The sequence below is a fragment of the Mus caroli genome, unplaced genomic scaffold (assembly GCF_978045245.1).
Source record: "Mus caroli unplaced genomic scaffold, Mus_caroli_1 scaffold_17, whole genome shotgun sequence".
NCBI lineage: Eukaryota > Metazoa > Chordata > Mammalia > Rodentia > Muridae > Mus > Mus caroli.
In genome coordinates this window covers 52,919,886-52,942,508 of record NW_028227272.1, presented here as the reverse complement: position 1 = coordinate 52,942,508, position 22,623 = coordinate 52,919,886, and the positions used below count along the sequence as shown (strand labels likewise).

Here is a 22,623-nt window from a genome sequence, read left to right as displayed (position 1 = left end):
ATGGCGCAAGATCATGGGGAAAATGAAAACCTCATGCGGGACTTTCACATCCGCAACTCTGCCTCATTATCTGTGTCGGGGAGAGCAGACACAGACTGACCCGGGCAGCCAAGGAGCAGCACACAGGCCAGACCCTGGTGTTTTCCAAAGCTAGATACACTGTCAGGTCCTTTGGCATCCAGAGAAATGAGAAGATTGCTGTTCACTGCACAGTCCGTGGAGCCAAGGCAGAGGAAATTCTGGAGAAAGGCCTGAAGGTGTGGGAATATGAGTTATGAAAAAATAACTTCTCAGATACTGGAAACTTTGGTTTTGGATTCAGGAACACATTGACCTAGGCATCAAATACGACCCAAGCATTGGTATCTACGGCTGCCTGAACTTCTATGTGGTGCTGGGTAGGCCAGGGTTCAGCATCCCAGACAGGAAACACAGAACAGGCAGCACTGGGGCCACAGAATCAGCAAAGAGGAGGCCATGTGCTGGCTCCAGCAGGAGCATGATAGGATCATCCTTCCTGGAAAATAAATTTTATCCAAAAGGCCAATAAAATTTTCTCAGAAATGAAAAAAAAGTAAAAAACAAAACAAAACAAAAACCAAAAAAAAAAAAAAAATCAAAAGAAAAGAAATAGCAGAGGACCCAAAGTAAAAGAAGCACAAATATATGTACATGAAACAGGTCTCCAGACCTTAGCAAAATTAACCAAGTAAGCTCAGGCAGTCAACAGACTCTCTGGGGGTGGGTGGGGAGGAGGATTAAAGAGAAAAGGACAATTAGACAACACTGAAGCATGACCCCAGCCTGTTCTGAAGCTGAAGTGGGCAGGGTCAATGTTCCTGCCCTCGTGCCTTTAGGTCAAGCTCACCTGCACTCGTGCCACCAGAGCCAGCTCTACTACGCTGCCCACTTGAGGTGAGGGGCCCAGTCTCCCGAGAGCCATCTCTCACCCACTTGAGGCTGGCCAATCGTTGCTTTTGCCATTGGGTCCAGTTCTACTGTGTAGTCCAGGCAGGGTGCAAGGTCCACTTTTTCAAGTGCTGCATCTGGTGAAGGGCAGGGCCAGCTCTCCTGCCTACCACAGGCACCACACCACTACTTGGTTGGTGTGTGTGTGTGTGTGTGCGGTGGGGTTGCACTAATGGTTATTGGTAACTGAACTGTGTCAATCAGGATGTGTTTCATGTGCATAAAAGACAACAGTGAGGCCCAGAACTGCATGCTTTGAGCAGATTCTCCCTGCAGCTGCTGGCTAGCAATGCAGACTTGGTGTTTGACTTTAAGAGTGCCCATGATTGTTCTGTGGTGGACTTACCTTGCAGCCTACACACGTGCCATTAAGAAAAACGTTGGGCTTGGTGGTGCACATCTTTAATCCAGGCAGCTGGGAAGCAGAGGCAGGTGGAACTGTGAGTTTGAGGCTAGCCTGGTCTACACAGTGAGTTCCAAGAAACAAAACGAAAGAAAGAAAGAAAGAAAGAAAGAAAGAAAGAAAGAAAGAAAGAAAGAAAGAAAGAAAGGAAGGAAGGAAGGAAGGAAGGAAGGAAGAAAGAAAGAAAGAAAGAAAGAAAGAAAGAAAGAAAGAAAGAAAGAAAGAAAGAAAGAAAGAAAGAAAGAGAGACAAACTCTAAAGCAGGCAAGCTGTAATATCAGCACCTGCCCCGGAAAGGGAGATGGAGAAGAGGGAGAGAAGAAGTCATGCCCTCAGGTTGGCATGGAAGTCAACACCATGGCCGATGAGCAGCCATATAGAGGGGAGAGGAGCTCTAGGAAAAGTGTGAAGCCCAGAGCGTTAGAAAAAGATGCTTAGATAAGAGAAATAAGAAAGTAGACAGGGAAGCACGTCCATTTGTACAGCTGCACGGCTGTGCTCCGTAAGCAAAAGTACAACAGTACTAGGGGCTGGGAATTCTGGGAAGCAATTATCTCCCTAAATTATTATCTCACTGAAGCCTTAAGCATGGCTTAAGTTCCTGAAGGGTGGTCTTGCCTTCTTCTTTTTTTTTTTTTTTTTTGGTTTTTCGAGACAAGGTTTCTCTGTGTAGCCTTGGCTGTCCTGGAACTCACTTTGTAGACCAGGCTGGTCTCGAACTCAGAAATCCACCTGCCTCTGCCTCCCGAGTGCTGGGATTAAAGGCGTGCGCCACCACGCCCGGCCGGTCTTGCCTTCTTGAAGGGTTACTTGATACTGACCACCTAGAATGTCAGGTCAAAGATTTCATTCCCTGGACAAGAGAACATAATTTCCCCACAACGGACCTTCGTTGCTTTGTCCTGTACTGAACCACAGAGCTTCCACTGAGACCACCACAACTATGTACACAGAGAACTTCTACCAGGGCATTTGTCCAGCAACTGTCTGTCCAGCCTCTGACTGACACTGCTTCTGTAATTAAATCATTATGACTAAGAAGTATTGTCTTAAAATAAGAAATAATCCTCTCCATTTTTGTCTTAAAATTTTTCCTATAGGGCTGGAGAGATGGCTCAGCAGTTAAGAGCACTGACTGCTCTGCCAGATGTCCCGAGTTCAGTTTCCTGCGGCCACATGGTGGCTCACAACCATCTGTAATGAGATCTGATGCCCTCTTTTGGTGTGTCTGAGGACAGCTACAGTGTTACTCATGTACATTAGATAAATAAATATTTTAAAAACCCTTTCCTATAAACTGAGGATGTAGCTCAATGGTAAATTGCTTGCCCATGATGTTAAGGCCTTGTTGTGATCACTCCCACCACAGGAAAACAAACAAACAAACAAACAAACAAACAAACAAACAAACAAAGAAGCAATCCAGTGAAACAAAGGCTAACCAAATATTCCCTTCCCTTACCTCAGCTCTACTGAATGTCACTTAACCAGGCCAATCTAGGCGCCATACAGTAGACCTACCTCTGAGACGATGACTTGTGTGAAAACAGTAAGCGCTTACTCACTAGGCATCTATGTGTGTATGTGTGTAAAGCCTGGAGAACAAGCCTTGAGTCTACTTTCTCCCCCCGCCCCCCTTCTCTCTTTTCTGTTTTCTTTTTGACACAAGGTCTCACTATGTAGCCCTGGCTATTCTGGTACTTACTATGTAGACAAGGCTGGGACAGAGATTTTGCCTGCCTCTGCCTCTCATGTGCAGTGATCATAGGATGTATCACTTCGTCCCACTTGTTGAGTCTGCTTCCTTGAGGAAGGTGCATGGCGTCACTTATGGGCTGCAGTGGTGGGAAAAGTAATTGGAGATTAAGGAAGTAAGAGCAGGACTGTTGGGGGCCCGCCTGTGTTCAGTGAGCCACAAGTGCTGTCATAGAGCTGTGACTGCAGCCTGATGTAAAGTTGTAAGCACACTTAAATCATTTCATGTGTGTGTGTGAGTGTGTGCACGTGTGGTTTTATTATTCTTATTTTATGTGTATTAGTGTTTTGTCTGTGCCCTATATGCTTGTAGTTCCTATGGAGGCCACAAGAAGGTGTTGGATCTTTTGGGACTGGAGTTACAGATGGTTGTTAGCTGTCATGTGGGTGCTGGGAGCTGAACTCTGGTCCCCTATAAGAGCAGCCAGTGCTCTTAAACCATTAAAACATCTCTTTAGCATCTTGTCCTTTTTCCTTTCTTTTCTTTTTTGTTTCTCGTAACTCAAAATATATGACACAATTCTCCTCATTAAAAACATTAACAGTTTTGTATAAATATTTGTTTTTATTTTATGTGTGTAAATGTTTTGCTGGCATGTATATATGTGCACTTTGCATTTTCATGGTTCCCTGTAGACATCAGAAAAGGACATCTGATCCCCTGGAACTGAAGTGACAGACAGTTGTGAACTGCCATGAGGCTGCAGGGACTTGTTCCTCAGCGAAACAAGAGCTTTTAACATCTGAGCATCTCACCAGCCCCTTCCTCTTCCTCTTAAGAAAAGCTTCCTTTGGCTGGGCAGTAGTGGCACATGCCTTTAATCCCAGCACTTGGGAGGCAGAGGCAGGCGGGTTTCTGAGTTTGATGCCAGCATGGCCTGCAGAGTGAGTTCCAGGACAGTCAGGGCTACACAAAGAAACCCTGTCTCAAAAAAACCTAAAAAGCAGGAGATGGGATAGGGGGTTTCTGAAGGGGAGACCTGGAAAGGGGAAAACATTTGAAATAAAGAAAATATCCAAGAAAAAAATAAATTAAAAAAAATTGACAAATAAGACCTCATAAAATTGCAAAGCTTCTGTAAAAACAAACAAACAAACAAACAACCCCTAAAAAACCAGAAAAGTTTAAAATTTTTTTTTCTTTGAGTTGGGGATGTATCTCAGTGGTTAAGTGCTTGCCTCAGATGAAGAGAGCCTAGTTTGATCCCTAACAGTTTCAGAAACCCCAAACCAAAAACGGTGAACAAGACAAGAGTGCTTCTCGTGTGAACTTTGTGAACGACAACACTCTTCAGTGATGAAAAGCCGGACACAACTGCATGGTCATCCCCAGTATGTGATCACCCTGTGGAGGGGTTCTCTGGGTTATTCTTGTTTGCTGATGTTGTTATTTGTTTTGTTGTTTTTGTTTTGTTTTGTTTTGTTTCTGAGACAACGTGCCTCTATGTGGCCAAGGCTGGACTTGGCATACTTCTCTCCTGCCTTAACCACTAGAGTTCTAGTATTACAGGTTTGGGCTATCACACTTGGCCCTTTTTTTTTCTAAGTCTCTCTCTCTCTCTCTCTCTCTCTCTCTCTCTCTCTCTCTCTCTCTCTCTCTCTCTCTCTCTCTCTCTCTTCCTCTCTCTCTCCATGAATGAGGTAGCACACATGTGGAACTCAGAACACAATTCACAATTTTCAGGAGTGGGTGATCATCTTCTACTGTGTGGGTTATGGGACTTGAACTCAGATCATCAGTCTTGGCAGCAAACTTCCCTATTGGCTAAGCTGTCTCTTCATCCTCTCCAATTGTTTTAATTTATGCACTGACTGGTTTTCCAGATGTCTTGAGTTCAATTCCCAGCAACCACATGGTGGCTCACAACCATCTGTAATGGGATCTGATGCCCTCTTCTGGTGTGTCTGATGTGTGTGTGTGTACACATGTGTACTTGTTTTGTTTTTAGACAGAATCTCTCTGTTGCATAGTTCAGGTTATGCTTAAACTCACTATGTAGACCAAGGTGGCCTTGAACTCACAGACATCCTCCTGCTTGCCTCTTCCAATATCTAACATTATAGTCTTCCTCCCAACTGCTGGGATTAAAATTTGGGCCACCATGCCTGGCTTGCTTTGTTTTCAGACATATAAAGTTGTAAGACTGTTCTCCAAGTAAGGTGTCTACTGGTTAAAAGGAAGGGGAGAATTCTTAGTGTTTCTTCAGAAATAGAAAAGTATCTTTAGACTAAAGCAATGGGAAGCAGAAAAGGTCTTTAAGGGCAGTGATGTCAAAGGGAATTGGTAAAGAGGAAATGCTATTAGAATTTTGAGCCTGAAAAGCTAGAAGCACCACGTTACTGAATTTTCCTGAACAGGAATGCTCAGACTTCAGAGAGAGCCTTAAAACCTTTTAAACTTAACTCAGACTTGTCAGAATGGGTAGCTACCATAGAGACTTCTAGCAATGAGTTCTCAAAATCAGTTTGTTTTAAACAATGTCCTTATAATGTGCCAGGTGGTAAAAGTGTTGAATTTCTCGAACACCACGAGTAGCTTTTAGTATGTTGAGCAGTTGATGAAAGAAAGTGGAGCCCCCTTTGTACGATTGAGTTACCTTGTAAACCCTAGCTTAATTTCACTTCCCCTGTCAAGTTTTGTCCAAAGATTGTAATTTCTAGTTCCCAATTACTGAGTTCATAGTTAAATAAAAAACGGATCAGCCTGTGCCCTTCCAATCAGGCAAAGTAAGTATTCCTGACTCTGGAAGCTATTTTAAACTTTTTTTGAATACTCTGGAAAAAAGTTCTGGGTACGTATTTATCAAATATACTCCTTGGCCAAACTGTTCAATGTGTAAGAACCACCATTTAAAACAAACATATCAGTTTCTGAGGCTTTAAATCTATTTAATTAGGTAAGATTGGGTAAATTGCAAATATAACGTATCCATTTGACTATCTCAAAATATCTCACTGTCATTCCTATAGAGAAGCTAAAACCTTTTAAACTTAATTCAGAATTGTCAAAATGGGTAGCTGCCATAGAGACTTCTGGCAATGAGTTCTCAAAATCAGTTTTAAACAACGTCTTTATAATGTGCCAGGTGGTAAAAGTGTCGAATTTCTCAAACACCTGGCCCTGGAGTGAAATGGTTTATCTAACAATACAGCTTGCTCACCAGATCAACTTTAGGTGTCAACCCGGGTCTTCTAAGCTCTACCTCCCACATTGTAGCCTGCAAGTCCCATCAAGGAGCCAATTGGGCCGACTGAGTGCTGTGCATCCTGGGAGTTGTAGTTTGCAGCGCCCCACTGCTGACTACATGCTCTACAGAACGGCAGAAGACGGTTGCCTGGTGTCATTAACAAGCGGCAAGTATGGCGGTGGCGCAAGTCGACGGGGCTCTGGCTCAGGGAGAAGGTACGATGATCCCTACCCCTAAATTCCAAAGTTTACTTCAGTAAGTCATATTAAACAGTTGCTTGGTGTAAAGAGAAAGCCTGGGTTTAGAGGTGCAGTTTTGGACCAGTTCTTTTGATGAGGGGCTGTAGGCAACACGGAGGCGCACTTCCTACTGGGAGTTGTAGTCCCGCTGTCTGGTCCAGTCCCGCAACATTACTGTGAAGGCTGAATAAGGGACTTCAGTCCCCAGGAGCCTTCGCGGTGCCCGGCGCCCCTGTCCCGCGCTCTCCCAAGCCTGACTGGGCAGTGGGCTTCGGACTGCGGTGACCTTTCTGGGACGTTTACTTTGAGTTCCGTGTGCCCACAGGAAATTAGTAGAGCCTTTTTATTTCCCGTGCCTCTCCTTCTCGTCCGAGAACGTTCAGGAAGCATCTCATCTGAAACCGCATCATAGTCTGCTTGAACTCTTCTTTGGAAGTGACCAGTAGCCGTGGTAGAATCTGAGAATGATCCAGACACGCGTTGCTCCCCGATCATTCTGCAGGCCGGGTCCCGGGCTCGAGTTTGGTCTTTGTTTGGCAGAGCGCAGGTTGGGGGGTGCGCCTGTGCTTGGGAGATGCCTCCGTGGGGCGCCGACCTCAGAGCTTTTGTTTTGGTTACACTCTGAGGCGTGGTAGCAGCTGGCCGGATTGGGGCAGACCAGGGTAGGTAGAGTTGAGGCTCATAACCTGGAGACCCTTGAGTTCCTACGGGGAGGAGTTCGGCTAAAACATGTGTCGACACTTGGGAATTGTGTGCGGACACTAGGTGCGCTTTTCCAGGACAGTCTAGTTTTCGTCTTGAAGAAGGGGCTCACGACGCCTCACGTGATAAGAAAACCGAAAAGCATTGAAACCCTCTAGGAGCGCAGACCCGAAAAATTACATCCCAAGGTAGCCCCAGTCTGATCGAAAAATTCAAATTGGCAGTTACTCAGGCCCCGCCCCCTCTGATAGCTTCTTTCCTCAACCTTCCTAGCTCACCGAGACGACCCACAACAGCAGCAATAAGCATTTACAGAGCCATTCTCCCCACCCCCACCCCAACCCCCGCTCCCAAAGAGCCAGATGATATTTTGGATGCCTTTCTCCCATTATCTCATGTTTTTATGTAGAACAATGTTTATATTATATTCTCACTCTTTTTCTTTTTCTTTCTTTTTTTTCAAAGCCATGGTCTCATTATGTAGCTGTGACTGGTCAAAAACTCAAAGAAATCCTCTTGCTTTTGCCTCCCCAGTGCTGGGATTAAAGGTGTGAGCTGTGCACGTGGCTCATCCACTTTTTTTTTTTTTTTAAACAACTTTATTTATAGTTTTTTAAAAAAGATTTATTTATTTATATGAGTACACTGTAGCTGCCTTCAGACACATCAGAAGAGGTCATCAGATAGTTGTGAGCCACCATGTGGTTGCTGGGAATTGAACTCAGGACCTCTAGAAGAGCAGTCTGAACCACTCTGAGCCATCTCTCCAGCCTGTTTTTTTTTTTTTTTTTTTTAAGATTTATTTACTTTATGTATGTGAGTACACTGTCACTGTCTTCAGATACACCAGAACAGGGCATCAGATCCTCATTACAGATGGTTGTGAGCCACCAAGTGGTTGCTGGGAATTGAACTCAGAACCTGGACGAGCAGCCAGTGCTCTTAACAGCTGAGCCATCTCTCCAGCCCGTTGTTTTTCAAGACAGGATTTCTCTGTGTAGCCCTGGCTGTCCTGGAACTGGTTCAGAAAACTAATCTGGCCTTGAACTCAAGGAGATGCCTTTGCCACCTGAGTGCTGGAATTAAAGGCCACCACTGCCTAGCTGTTTTGCTTTGTATTTTCAAGACAGGGGGTCTCAGTATGTAGCTCTGGTTGTCCCAGAACTCACTATATAGACGGAGCTGACCTTGAAAGTGAAGAGAGGCTGGCGCTTTAGAAATCGCCTGGCTGTCATCTATGTCTTGTAGAATAGAAAAGTTAACTCAAAGAAGAAATGGAGAGGGGAGAGGCTAAGAGGGTGACTCTTCGAGGAAAGACATGGGAGGACACAGCGAGGAGGCAGCCAGCCTCTAGGAGAGGGGTCTCAGTTATCAAACCCGCCAACACCTTAATTTTGGGTGTTTCAGACTTTGAAAAATAAATGATATAAAGAGAAGGAAACTTGTCCGAAGTGATTGGGGGGTGGGGGCTACAGTCTGGATTTGTGATTAGCTGGGGGGTGGGGGTGGGAGGTGGGGGGATGGGGGGTAGGGGCTACAGTCTGACTTTGTGCTACAAGTGCTTTATTTAGTGCTGCCTGCAACCTTGTGAAATCAGAAAATCACTGTATTCCATTGATTAATTATCTACACTGTGATTTTCAAAATGACTTCGAAGTTGCTGGGAGAGAGTAGTTGGCACAGCACTTGCTGTTTGTGACAAGGATGAGGGCCCGAGTTCCATCCTCAAAACCCAAGTAAAAGGTGGAGCTTGGTAGCAGGAGCTTGTGGTCTCAAGTGCCAGGAAGGTGGACATGGGTGGAGTCTTGGGGCTTGTTGGCCAACCAGCTTACTCTGCTTGATGAGCTCCAGGCCAGTGAGAGACCCTGCCTTGAAAAACAAAGTGAGGGCTGTAGAAATGGCTCAGTGGGTAAGAACGCTCGAAGTGACAGTGTGCAGACTGGAGTTCAAATCACCAGCATCCATGGGCAAAGCCCCAGCACCTAGTGCGTCAATGGAAAAGCTCAGCACCTAGTGCTATGGAGGTTGCTGACTTCCAATCCAGTGCTAGGCTTTCAGGCTCACTGAGAGAGTGGGTCAAGAGAATAAAGAGTAATGGAACGGGACACCCAGCATTCTCCTCCGGCTTCCCTGGGCATGCATGATAGACACTGCCCACCACTCCCGTGCACACAACTTTGGGCTCTTGAAGATGTACTTGAAGTTAGGTTATAAACATTTTGATCTCTATATAAAAAAATAAGTTTTAGGGTCTGATGTGATGATAGCTATAATTCCAGTATTTGGGAGTTGGGGGGAAAAAAGATCAGGAGTTCAAATTTAGCCTTGGATACATATTTTATGCTAGCCTAGCCAGCATCAGACCCTGTCTGAAAACAACAGCAAAAGATAAATCAAAACAAAAAAACCCCAAACAACAACAACAATAACAAAAACCAATCTAAAACAAAGAAAAAAATTGAAAGATTGAAAAAAAGGGGGAAATTAGCCAGGAGGTGATGGCACCCTCCTTTTGTTATGCCCAGTTCTCAGCAGGATCACAGATGTAAACACACAGTCTTATCGGGGGATGCCACCTTCCCTGCTCCGCAGGTTAGGAATGCAACACTGGAGTCTAGAGGATTGGGGTATATATATGGGAAAAGGATAGGCTGGGGCTTTCAAGCGTGGCCTTACATGATTGGGTGTGAGGTAAAGGAATGCTAGCATTCAAAACTGAGAACGTTTGTTCTGACAGCAAGGAGGGACCATACGACTGGGAAAGGACCTTTTTGATCTGGGAAGAACTGACTGATTTGGTTATTTTTCCAAGCTGGCCCCAGTTGTCTCTTTCCCACAGCTTAACACTTCAAGGACATTAATTTTCTGCCCCCTTCAAAGACAGGAGACATCTGCAGGCCTCAGGGCTCACTGGAAAGGAATCTTCATTTTAATCTCAGCACTAGGGAGATGGGCAAGAGGATCTCTGAGTTTGAGGCCAGCTTGGTCCAAAGAGCAAGTTCCAGGACAACCAGGGAAACACTGAGAAACCCGTCTCAGAAAATTAAAATAAAACTCAGAAAAAAAAAAAGAAAACCCAGAAAAACAAAACCCCAAACCCCTCAAAAGAAACTTCAGTCCTGTTTTTTTGTTTGTTTGTTTTTTGTTTTGTTTTTTTGAGCAGTCCTGTTTTTTGAATGCTGTTATTAAATACTACAGTACACTCAGGGCTTGCTAGGAAAAGGCTCTGTTTCTGAGCTATATAATCCCAGCCTGTAATTCGTAAATTTGGAGAAAAAAAAAATGTAGTATTACAGCTCTGGATTACTATTGGTTGAAATTCTTGATATTTGTGTGCTCTGGTATAGTTTTAAATGTGTTTACGTATTTTTCTCTCCTCGGTGTGAAATGCTAAGCTCAGTTGTCATCTTTGCTTTCTAACAAGATGTTTCTCTTCTCAAGGATCAGTGGTGAACTGGTCAGGCCAAGGGCTGCAGAAATTAGGTGCCAACTTACCCTGTGAAGCTGATGTCCACACCTTGATTCTGGATAAAAATCAGATTATTAAACTGGAGAATCTAGAGAAATGCAAACAGTTAATCCAGGTGGGTATGGGTTACATCAGACTAATTTATTACTAAACAAAACCAAAAAGTCACTCGACGTGCCCCGGAAGCAGTAAATGTCGCCTTAAAGTTTTATATGCTAGCTTCTGAAGATGACTACATGCGTTACACTGACAATGGACTAGAAAGGGAAGCATTGTTAAAAAATGAAAACCGGGCTGGCAAGACAGCTCAGTAGGTGGGAGTGCCTGTATAAGGGTCTGAAGACCTGAGTTTGATCCCTGCCACGGGTAGAAGGAGGGAACTGACTTTTGAGAAGGTGCTAGTGGCGTTTGCACGTGTTTTCTTGCTCAAGGGTACTTGCAAATATGCATGAAGGCATACATATGCACGGTCTTGCTCTCTCTATACACATATTTTAAATTTATTTTATTTTATTTTATTTTATTTATTTTGGTGTTTTAAGACAGGGTTTCTCTGTCTCAGGTAGCTCTGGCTGTCCTGGAACTCACTCTGTAGACCAGGCTGGCCTCGAACTCAGAGATCCCCTGCCAAGTGCTGGGATTAAAGGCATGCGTCACCACTGCCCAGCTTATTTTACTTTTTACATATGTATATTTGTGTATCTCTGTATGAATGTATGCCACATGTGTATGAGTACAGGCAGAGGCCAGAAGGGGAGATCTGATTCCCTGGAGCTGGAGTTACTACAGACGGTTGTGAGCCACCTGACTTACATGAGAGGAAGTAAACTCTCATCATCTGGGAGAGCAGCAATTATGCTCTAAACTGCTGAGCCATCTTTCTATTGCCATAAATAAATACATATCTTTAAAGAGAACATTCTACGTTGAGAAAATACTGCGTTAACCTAATTTTTACTTTGTATTGGGTTAAAGAGTTTATTCATCCAAGAGTGTTCGACTTGAGGATGCGCTTGAGTGGCAGAGTACAGGCTTAGCATACTCAAAGATCTTACGTTTATCGACACTACCGCAGCAAGCCAAACCAAACCAACAAGAAGTGTGCATTTGGTCCCTCTTAGTATACCTATCATTGTCCTGGTTTGTGACTGAAGCGGTCTGAAGACCGTTTTTGTGGAGCTTATATTTCCAGGATGTCGATCTGTTAGAGTCTTTAGGAGATGGCCCAGTGGTAGGAACACTGGCTCTGCAAACACAGGCTTGAATTTGGATCACCAGCACCCATGTACAAAGCTGGGCACCAAGGCATGTAGTCTACGTTTAACCTGGTCATTGGAGGGGAGAGGCCAGCAGATCCAGAGACCTAGCTGGCCAGCCAATTTGGCCAAAATGATGAGCTTCCAGTTCAGTGAGAGAGTCTGTCTCAAAGCAATAAGGCAGAGAGGGATAGAGGGAGATATCATAGTGCTGCTCTAGCCTGTGTAGAGATGGGCCGCCTGTGCACTCATGTACTCACAAGAATGAAACACACAAACATACACCACACACACACACACTCACACATATATACACACACACACTCACACATATACACATACAGATACGCATGCAATGACCCCAACATACACCATCCACACACAAATGTCTTTAAAAATTGACAGAAGTCTTCCTCAGCTTTACCTGTAGTTTAAAAATGGGAAAGCATACAGTGATTATGCATGAGACTGGGTTTCAGTTTTCTGAATATGTCTCTACATGTATTTCTATCATATTCATCTGCATTACCCACTCTTGTTTTCTTCCACTCCCTTTAATCCCATTTAATCTCAAGTGGCCTGTCCTGTTTTTCTCATGTCTTCTTTTTCTCCTCCTCTTCCTCTTCTTCCTCCTCCTCCTCCCCCACCTTTCTTTTGGGACCAAGTGAATTTCATGAGGGACATGAGTGAGATTCCGTTTACAGGAGCATAGACACCTTACCCGTGGCTACTCCTCTGAAGAGAGTGTCTTTCCCTTCTCTGTCCGCCGCTGTCTGTTAATCCGCAGGATTAATCCTTGGAAGGTAGAGCCTTCCACGATCCTCTCCCCACCTCAAGCTTGTAGAGGAGCTCAAGCAGCTTATGGAGATTGCTGCTTTGAGTTCAAGAGCACAGCAGCCATGTGATACTCAGAAGTCACTTTTCCAGACCTCTCTCCCTCTTTCCTCCTGCCTTTACATTCTTTCTAGTCTTCTTCCACTGCCCTCCTGGAGCCTCAGAGGGGATGTTTTAGATGTCCCGTTTATGGATGGCATTTGGCAGATATTTATTTCCAGCACTGTGACCAGTTCTGAGTCTTTGCAGTCACTACCAACCACTGCAAAAGATGCTTCTCTGAATACCGCTGACTGCAGCATTGTTCTGGGGGTGAATATGCAGTCAGTCAGAAGACTGTGTGATAGGTCCAGTCTATCCATTAGCAAAAGCCATCCGGAGCTTTTTTCTAGGCTCATGCTATCCCTGCTGCAGGCTTTGGACTGGGTTTACATGACCACAAGGGAATTCCTTCCTGTGGTCAGGTGTCAGTTGGTTACCCCGCACAGGTTTTATCTATATGTTTTGTTGATTTGAACAACAAATTCCAGTACTTATATTGTAGGTAATAGATGTGTATAATAAGTGTAAAATATACATTAGGTTTGTGTATTTGGGAATGTTTGACCATTTACCAGAATGTAAAACTAATAATGTGTGGAGATACATATTTTGTTTCTAGGAATAATAATGTTCTTCTTTCTTTCACAGTTGTCAGTGGCTAACAATCGCTTGGTACGGATGATGGGTGTGGCCAAACTGACTCAACTCCGAGTGTTAAATTTACCTCATAATAGTATTGGCTGCGTGGAAGGCCTGAAGGACCTAGTCCATTTGGAGTGGCTGAATTTAGCGGGCAATAATCTGAAGGTGAATGGCTTTCTTCTTGGTAATTAACTTTTGAGATTTTTTTTTTTTGTCATTGTTGTTTTCTGTACCTGTTCTCTATGAAAAAGAAACTTGGCAAGTATAGAAATAAGTCAACTAAAAAGTGAGACTGTTTACTTCTATAACTGGTGTCAACCCAAACTTTAAAAAGCCTCCATTTGACACATATACTACAGTATAGTCTGTATAGTTTTAAATGTTAACAGAGAATCTGTATTATACTTGAAAGAGTAAATAAGATGCTAGCATGATGGGGAGGAAATACTCCCCGCTAAGCACATTTCTTTTCATGGTTTTAGAGCTTTATTGTAGAAAGACAGGCGGGGCGGCAGGGGCGGGGTGGGGGGTGGGGGGGGAGGCCACCACATGGAGAGAGAGGAGAAGGGAGGGGGAGAAGGAGAGTGAGAGGGCTAGAGAAGCAAGAGAGGCCTTAAGTACATTAAAAAAAAAAGATTTATTTATTGTTATATGTAAGTACACTGTAGCTGTCTTCAGACACACCAGAAGAGGGCATCAGATCTCATTACTGATGGTTGTGAGCCACCATGTGGTTGCTGGGATTTGAACTCAGGACCTTCGGAAGAGCAGTTGGTGCTCTTAACCGCTGAGCCATCTCGCCAGCCCCCTTAAGTACATTTTTTAAAAATTAGGTATTTTCTTCATTTACATTTCCAGTGCTATCCCAAAAGTCTCCCATACCCTCCCCCCCCACTCCCCTACCCACCCACTCCCACTATTTGGGCCTGGCGTTCCCCTTTACTGGGGCATATAAAGTTTACAAGTCCAATGGGCCTCTCTTTCCAGTGATGGCCAACTAGGCCATCTTTTGATACATATGCAGCTAGAGTCAACATTTTTAATGATACATAGGAAAAAGTTTTTGAAAGTCAAGAGATCTGGATTCTATCGACTGTTTCTGCCACCCAGGAACTATGTAACTTTGGATGTTAATAATCATTGTTCAGCTGGGCAGTGGTGGCACATGCCTTTAATTCCAGCACTTGGGAGGCAGAGGCAGGCAGATTTCTGAGTTTGAGGCCAGCCTGGTCTACAGAATGAGTTCCAGGACAGCCAGGACTATATAGAGAAACCTTGTCTCGAAAAAACCAAAAAAGAAAAAAAAAACCAAACTTCCTTGCTCTCTGTTATTTTCTGATGAGGTGACGAGGGCATTATATTAAGTTTAAGTATAGTAATTACAGTAATAGTTGCCTTTACTGAGCACCTACCTTATGCTCTGTATGTTTCTAAGCTTCTTGTCTGTAGAAAGCTCGTGTCAGCCTGTGAAGTAGGTGTAGTTATTATGCAGGAAGAAGACTGAAGCCCAGAGACCTTAATAACCTATCCCAGTTCATACATCTAAGAGGTTGCAGAGCCTAAAACTTAAAAGAAAATTAAGTTCATTCTTGGAGAATTTCATACAACTTAGAGCATATTTTGATCATATTCATCTCCCACTCTTTCCCTAACTCTTGTCACTTCCATACCCATCACCCTACCAAACTTGATGTTGTCTCTCTATTTCTTTTTAAAAATAACCAACTGAGTCTAATTTATGTTGTCCATGTATTCTTGGGTGTAGGGCTGTCCACTGGTTTGTGGTTGACTCACTAGGGGTCACACTCTTCCTTTTTCTTTTTTTTTAAAGATTTATTTATTATTATATATAAGTACACTGTAGCTGTCTTCAGACACACCTGAAGAGGACGTCAGATCTCATTACAGATGGTTGTGAGCCACCATGTGGTTGTTGGGTCCTACGGAAGAGCAGTCAGTGCTCTTTAACCGCTGAGCCATCTCTCCAGCCCCAAGGGCCATTCTTAAGGAAAACTGACTCTCCCTTTCTCAGAAGCCATTAACTGTCTGTCCATAGGTGCCCAGGGGTGGGGCTTGGAACCTCTTCTCCCTCTATGCTAAGTGTTAACTGGCTTGCACTTGAGCGGTTCTTGTACAGATAGCCATAGCTGCTGTGTGTTCGTGGGTGCAGTAGCCCCGTAATGCCTAGAAGATGCTCCTTTGCTCTGGTCCTTCCCGACCACAGAGCCAGGATTTAACAGGCTGTTTGACTTCATTCAGATTTTGTAAATTCTCCCCAGTAACAGATGACACTGAACTCTCTTTGGGTTGTAGATGTTTTCGATGTTAGGAATTGCTTGGTAGCCCTGAAAGTTTGTAACATGGCTGTCTTCTAAATGTTGCTCTCCGTTCCTCCCTTCTCCATCAGCTCTGCTGCTGTGCTTCTGCTGACAAGAGGGAGCAGAGGCTGCAAAGACTTAGGGAACGGTTTTATCAGTTGATTTGAAGTGCACTGAGGGGGCTGGAGAGATGGCTGGGGGTTAAGAGCACTGACTGCTCTTTCAGAGGTCGGGAGTTTAAATCCCAGCAACCATATGGTGGCTCACAACCATCTGTAACAAGATCTGACGCCCTCTTCTGGAGTGTCTGAAAAGTGTACTTACATATAATAACTAACTAAATGAAGTGCACTGAGTAACGCGATGCTTTTCTTGTAATAGACTATGGAGCAAGTCAATAGCTGTACGGCTCTTCAGCACCTTGACTTATCAGACAATAACATACCCCAGATAGGTGATGTGTCGAAACTGGTATCTCTGAAGGTAAGTGGGGTTTCTGTAACTTCTTAAAAATGATCACAAATCGAAGAAATTCCTCAAAATACCATCTCCTTGTGTGTGTGTGTGTGTATCTATTTATGTGTTTATTTTTTTTATTCTCAAAGATGCTGTTTTCAGTACTAAGTATAACTTAATTAACAAAATTAATTTCACTTAATACATGGAGGATGGAGAAATGGCTCAAAGGTTAAGAGCACTGGCTGCTGTTCCAGAGGACCTGGGTTTGATTCCAGTACCATATTGTGGCTAACAAATATCTGTAATCTTGGTTCCAGGACGTGTAATTCCCTCTTCTGACCTCCACAGGCACCAGGCACACACATGATGGGTACACCAACATACATGTAGGCAGAACACCTACATACATAAAATATATAAATAATAAAATCTAAACCAAAATCATAGTATTGAGTTTTTTCTGTATTTTTGCTTAATTGAATGTTATTAGCACAAGATAGACCCTTCAAATCTTAGAAGTGGAGTCTGAAGCTCTATTTTCCCTACATCTTGAGCAGAAATCATTTTATAGCAACAATAATTTTAAACAATTTGATGTAACCAGCTGTCCCAATAAATGCTAAGAAAATTCAAAAAGAGGATTGGATATTTTGTTCATTTTTCCTTTTGTTAATCCTTTTTCCCCGTGGAATGGTGTGCCTGCATGCGTGCGTGTTGTGGATGTGTGTGTGGTGGATATGGGTGTGGTGGATATGGGTGTGGTGGATATGGGTGTGGTGGATGTGGGTGTGGTCCATGGTGATGGGTTAGATGGAGACGCCCGTGTAGAACAGGATGCTGGGTGCCTTCCTCTATCCCTCTCTACCTTCTTGCTTTGAAATAGTCTCTCACTGAACTGGAAGCTCACTTTTTTAGCTGTTGACTGGCCAGCAATCCACTTATTTTTGCCCCCCAGTACAGGTATGAGCCACCATGCCCAGCTTTTTACGTGGGTGCTGGGGATTCAACAACGGGTCCTCTTGGTTGTAGAGCAAACACTCTTATCTAGTGGGCTATCCCTCCAGACAGCTAGCTATCATTCATTTATTTATATACTTTTTCAAGGCAGGGTTTCTTTGGGTAGCTCTGGCTATTCTAGAACTTGCTCTGTAGACCAGGCTGGCCTCAAACTCTGGGATCACATTAATCACAAGTGCTGAGATTAAAGATGTGCGCCACTATTGGCTAGCTTCCAGCCCTTATTTTGATATGTTGTTTTGTTTGTTTGTTCTTCTCCTCCCCCTCTTCCTTCTTCTTCCTCTTCCTCTTCCCTCTCCTCCTTCCTCCTCTTCTTCATTTTTCCTCCTCCTTCTCCTTCTTCTCCTTCCTCCTCCTTCCCCCTCTTCTTCCCTCCTTTTCCTTCCTCCCCCTCCTTCCCCTCCTCCCCCTCCTCCCCCTTTCCCTCCTCCCCATCTTTTTCCTTCCTCTCCCTCCTCCCCCTCCTTTCCCTCCTCCCCCTCTTCTTCCTCTCTCTCCTCCCCCTCATCCTCCTCCCTAACTTCCTTTATAGATCAGGCTAGCCTTGGACTCAGAGATCAGCCTGCCCCATGGGTGCTGGGACTAAAGGCATGTGCCACCAGCTACTCTTTATTTTGATATTTTAAAAGGAAAGGAATAGCTGTGTTGGAAATTGCTTTGAATATTAACTTAAATTGTAAAACATGCTAGCACATTACAGCAGAGCTAAATACATCAGCCACATGTTCTTGGGTAAGTTATAGGTCCTGTTGGGCCAGAGACCACTTAGGTGCCTTCTAAGTGTTAATCTTTGATTTATGTGAGCTGAGAAGTATAACACAACAGACCTCTTTATTCTTGCAGGTGCCGTTTTGGCATTGTCAAGTTAATTTATTTATGATTTGTTGATTTGTAATTTTTTTTTCTTTCAAGACCTTGCTTTTACATGGAAACATCATCACTTCTCTTAGAATGGCACCTGCTTATCTACCCAGAAATCTTTCTATATTGTCTTTGGCAGAAAATGAAATCCGAGACTTAAATGAGGTAAAATTTACAGCTATTCGGTGGGACTCAGGAAGAAGTCAAGGAGCCCGTGGGATCTAGGAAGGGGGAAGGGCAGCAGAGGCAGGGGAGGGTCTCGAGCTCACTTGTAGGCTGGGGCCGTCTTGGGAGGACACGCTGCTATGGTGAAACACATGGCTCTGGAGTGTCCTTGTTTTCCTTTCTACTTTTCCTTACCCTGGCAGGTCATCAGGCCGAGTTTCAGTGGTAATGCTGCAGTTACGCTGGTGCTTGGCAGGAGAGAGACATCTACTTTATAGGGTCAACAAGGCAACCTGCCCACCTTTCCCTGGCTGCTAGTATGTTTTCAAATAGGGCTTTCTCAAGCTTGGTGAAGTCTTGCATGTCTGTAACATCAGCAGTTGGTAAATAGAGGCAGGAAGATTAGAAGCTAAAGGTCAGCTTGGGCTAAACGAGATCCTGTCACAAAAAAAGCCAATACGGTTTTCATAACTAGGAATAGTGTTATACTTTCCTGTTGCTCAGCAAGGACAAATGGCCAGGGCTTCAGAGTTTTAGATGTCAGTGACTAAGAGTAGAGTATGGCTTGATGCTCTTTAAAACAAGAGGGAAATTGTGATATTCTCGAATGCTGCCAAAGTTATGTAGTCATCGGATCCCTGTGCTTGACACTGGACATTCATTTTGCTCAACAATGGTGTCTTTTGTTGCAGATCTCGTTTTTGGCCTCTTTAAGTGAACTGGAGCAGTTGTCAATCATGAACAACCCTTGTGTGATGGCAACCCCGTCCATTCCAGGGTTTGACTATCGGCCGTTCATCGTCAGCTGGTGTCTAAACCTCAGAGTACTTGATGGATACGTGATTTCTCAGAAGGAAAGGTAGATAGCATAATCTGTTTAACATGGTACCAACCAAGAGACTTTGGAAAAGAATAGTTCTAGAATTTCTAGTTTACTACAGATTGTTGATATTTTGATTTTTTTTTTATTACTTTGAGACAGAGTCTCTGTGTAGCCCTGGCTGTACTGGAACTTGCTCTGTAGACCAGACCAGGCTGGCCTTCAACATAGAGATCAGCCTGCCTCTGTCTCCCAAGTGCTGCAATCGAAGGTGTGTACCACCACCATCTGGCTAACCAGTTAGTTAGAGTGTGTTTAGAAATTAAAAATGCTGGTGTCATTGTAGCCCAGAGTGTTTGCTGGCTATTTAGGATTATCCTTCCTTTCCTAGAAAGGACAGAAAATAGGCTGGGAACCAGGTGTGGTGGCACATACCAGTAATCCTAGTACTTAAGAAATAGAGGCAGAAGAATTAGGTGGTCATTGTCACCCTAGGATACACTGTTGGTTCTAGAACAGCCTGGGCTACGTAAGACTAACTTAGGGCTAGGGAATACAACTCATTTGATAAGAGTGTTTGCCTACCATGCTTGAGGTTCTTGCTCTCTAAGCATGAGGACCTGAGCATGAATGCACATAGAAACTGGATATATCAAAATATCATTAAATATCGTTAAAGATGAACCCACATAAAAAGCCCAGTATAGCTTCTCATATTGTAACCCCAGCATGGGGAACAGGGTGGTAAAAATGGGTGGATTACTGGCTAGCAAGCTTCTATTTCATTGTGATAATATTTGAAAGCCCTGGTTTTTCATAAAACTGGCCATGGTGGTACATGCCTGTGATTCCAACACGGAGGAGATGGAAGCATGAAGATCAGAAATTCAAAACCATGCTCAACTACATATACATTGTTTCAACTCTGTATGAAAGAAAGGGGGTGGGGTGGGGAATGGAGAGATGGTTCAGTAGATATGAGCACTGGCTGTCCTTACTGGGTTCCATTCCCTGTGTCCACAGAGTAGCTCACAACCAGCTGTGACTCCAGTACTGTGGGATCCGTTTTAGTATCTTAGAATACCAAGCAAGTTGGTGTCTCAACACTTGGAAGCCTGAGGCAGGGAAGGCTAGTTTTAGCTATGGAGCAAGTTCAGGGCCAGTCCTGGCTATTTGAGACTTCATCTCCAAAAGCAACAACAAAATGAAACAAAAGCACCAGTCTATTCTATAGGTTGGCTATGCTGACTGAGTAGTTCTCAGACAGTTTCTTGTGTGTTTGGCATCTTCTCCCTTTTATCAATGTTTACATAGGTGGTTGGATATGAAGATGTGATCAGATTCAGTTTTGCGGTTTTATTTATTTATTTATTTATTTAGAGACAAGATCTCTCTACATAGTCCTGGCTGTCCTGGAACTTACTATGTAGACCTGGAACTCAGAGATCTGTTTTCCTTTGCCTCCCAAATACTGGGATTAAAGGCTTGTGCCACTGTGGCCAGATATTTTTGAGGTCTTAAAGGGAAGACTACCTTGTAGACACTACTAGATTGTACTGAGTCTGGAATGTCTATCTTACTGGTAACTATAAACGATCCAGGACCCAAACCATTCATTCATTAAGGATTACAAAATGGTGAAATTCTGTCACTGTTGTTAGTTACATCATGAGCAATGTGTTTAGTGAGGAAATAAAGCATTAACTATATTTAATTCCCAATACTCAACAGTTTTAAAAAATGACCAATTATGTGTTTTAAAACTTCCATTAAGAGCTTATGGATTGCTTCTGTTTGACCAAGTAAATGGAGAGAACACTCATTGCTTCTTTGAAAATAATTTAAAAATATTTGGAACCAAATGAGAACATAAGAGGAAGGGAAGTTAGTTAGGAATATAGATCAGAAAGCAGGGATTGTACCTTGTTTGTAATCCTGCTGAGGAGGTGGAGATGGGCATACGGCTGGAGCTTGCTGGCCAACCGTCCTAGCAAAAAGGTGAGCTTCGAGAGAGACCTTGTCTCAAAAAATAAAGTGTAGCCATAGAAGAAGATACCCAACTACAGTCTCTGCCTCTACTATACATACACAAGAGTATTCATGCACGTGTGGGAATACACACACACACACACACACACACACACACACACACGCGTCATCTCTCAAAATTAACTTAAAATAAGTAATACTTGAGTTGATTTTTTAAAAGATTTTTAAATTTATTTTATATATGTGAGTACACTGTAGCTGTCTTCAGACACACCAGAAGAGGGCATCAGATCCCATTACTGATGGTTGTGAGCCACTATGTGGTTGTTGAGAATCGAACTCAGGATCTCTGGAAGAGCAGTCGGTGCTCTTAACTGCTGAGCCATCTCTCCAGCCCTGAGTTTTTTTTTTTTTTTTTTTTTTTTTTTTTTTGGTTTTTCGAGACAGGGTTTCTCTGTATAGCCCTGGCTGTCCTGGCACTCACTTTGTAGACCAGGCTGGCCTCGAACTCAGAAATCCGCCTGCCTCTGCCTCCCGAGTGCTGGGATTAAAGGCGTGCGCCACCACGCCCGGCTCAGCCCTGAGTTTTTGTTTTTGTTTTTGCTTTTGTTTTTTTTTTTTTTTTTTTTTTTTTAGTGAAAAATATCTATTGGTTTTTATTAAGTAAATGCTAAAGGAAGATCACTGTTGCTTAGCAATGTCTCTGACCCCTGTGCTGTCTCCTCCTCCTCCTCCTCCTCAGTCTGAAGGCTGAATGGCTCTATAGTCAAGGCAAGGGGAGATCGTATCGGCCTGGTCAGCACATCCAGCTTGTCCAGTACCTGGCTACAGTCTGTCCTCTTATTTCTGCACTGGGTCTTCAAACTGCAGAGGATGCCAAACTCGAGAAGATTCTGAGCAAACAGAGGTAAGCCCGTTTGTTTGTGGCAGCTGAGAGCTTTGGAGGTGACTTCCCTGTAGCAGAGGACACACATCTGGATGCGGGCCTCGTGTCACTGCAGAGAAGCTAAGTTACACAGTGTGGCTTGTTCCTTGGCAGTTGCTTTACCAAACAATGATGGAAGAATGGGTTATTTGTCAACACCAAATATAGCCTTGGTAGATTTGCCTTGCATGTGTGAGGCCCTAGATTTGAGCCTTAACACCTGAAGAAAAGTACTTGGCCTTTTAATGTAGGCCTCATGTACATATGAAGTGCTAATATTAACAAACATGGCCACAAGTGTTTAGTAATCACTTCCCTTGTTGGAGATCCCATCTTTCAATATTTTTGCATATGAAATTGTGTTCATATAAGGTGGGTGAACAATTAAGTGTATAGATTAAGATAGAGTCTTTTCATGTAAGCTAGATTGGCCTCCGACTCATTATGTAGAGAAGGTGACTTGGAACGGCTGAATGTGCTGTCTGCACTTCCACAGTGCTGGCTTTACAGGCATGGTCACCGTCCCCATTTTTGTTTAACAATTAAAAAAAAATTGAACCTTTTTTCCAC

At 43.6% G+C, this 22,623-nt stretch overlaps 1 protein-coding gene and 1 pseudogene across 2 annotated transcripts in view; both read left to right on the top strand.

Moving 5' to 3' along the window:
• LOC110311981 (large ribosomal subunit protein uL5 pseudogene) lies at positions 1–528 on the top strand (annotated as a pseudogene).
• A 5,789-nt stretch (positions 529–6,317) lies between these two features.
• Cep97 (centrosomal protein 97) overlaps positions 6,318–22,623 on the top strand; it is a 34,918-nt gene continuing 18,612 nt past the window's right edge. The window contains exons 1-7 of one of the 2 annotated variants that reach the window (XM_021184899.3): positions 6,318–6,530; positions 10,698–10,840; positions 13,506–13,664; positions 16,199–16,300; positions 18,206–18,319; positions 19,012–19,178; positions 21,871–22,035. In XM_021184899.3, coding sequence (XP_021040558.1) covers positions 6,488–6,530; positions 10,698–10,840; positions 13,506–13,664; positions 16,199–16,300; positions 18,206–18,319; positions 19,012–19,178; positions 21,871–22,035 — 893 coding nt within the window. In that variant the 5' untranslated portion in view covers positions 6,318–6,487. Of the gene's footprint in view, positions 7,217–10,697; positions 10,841–13,505; positions 13,665–16,198; positions 16,301–18,205; positions 18,320–19,011; positions 19,179–21,870; positions 22,036–22,623 lie in introns of both variants that reach the window. The other variant, XM_085832134.1, reaches the window with a different exon arrangement.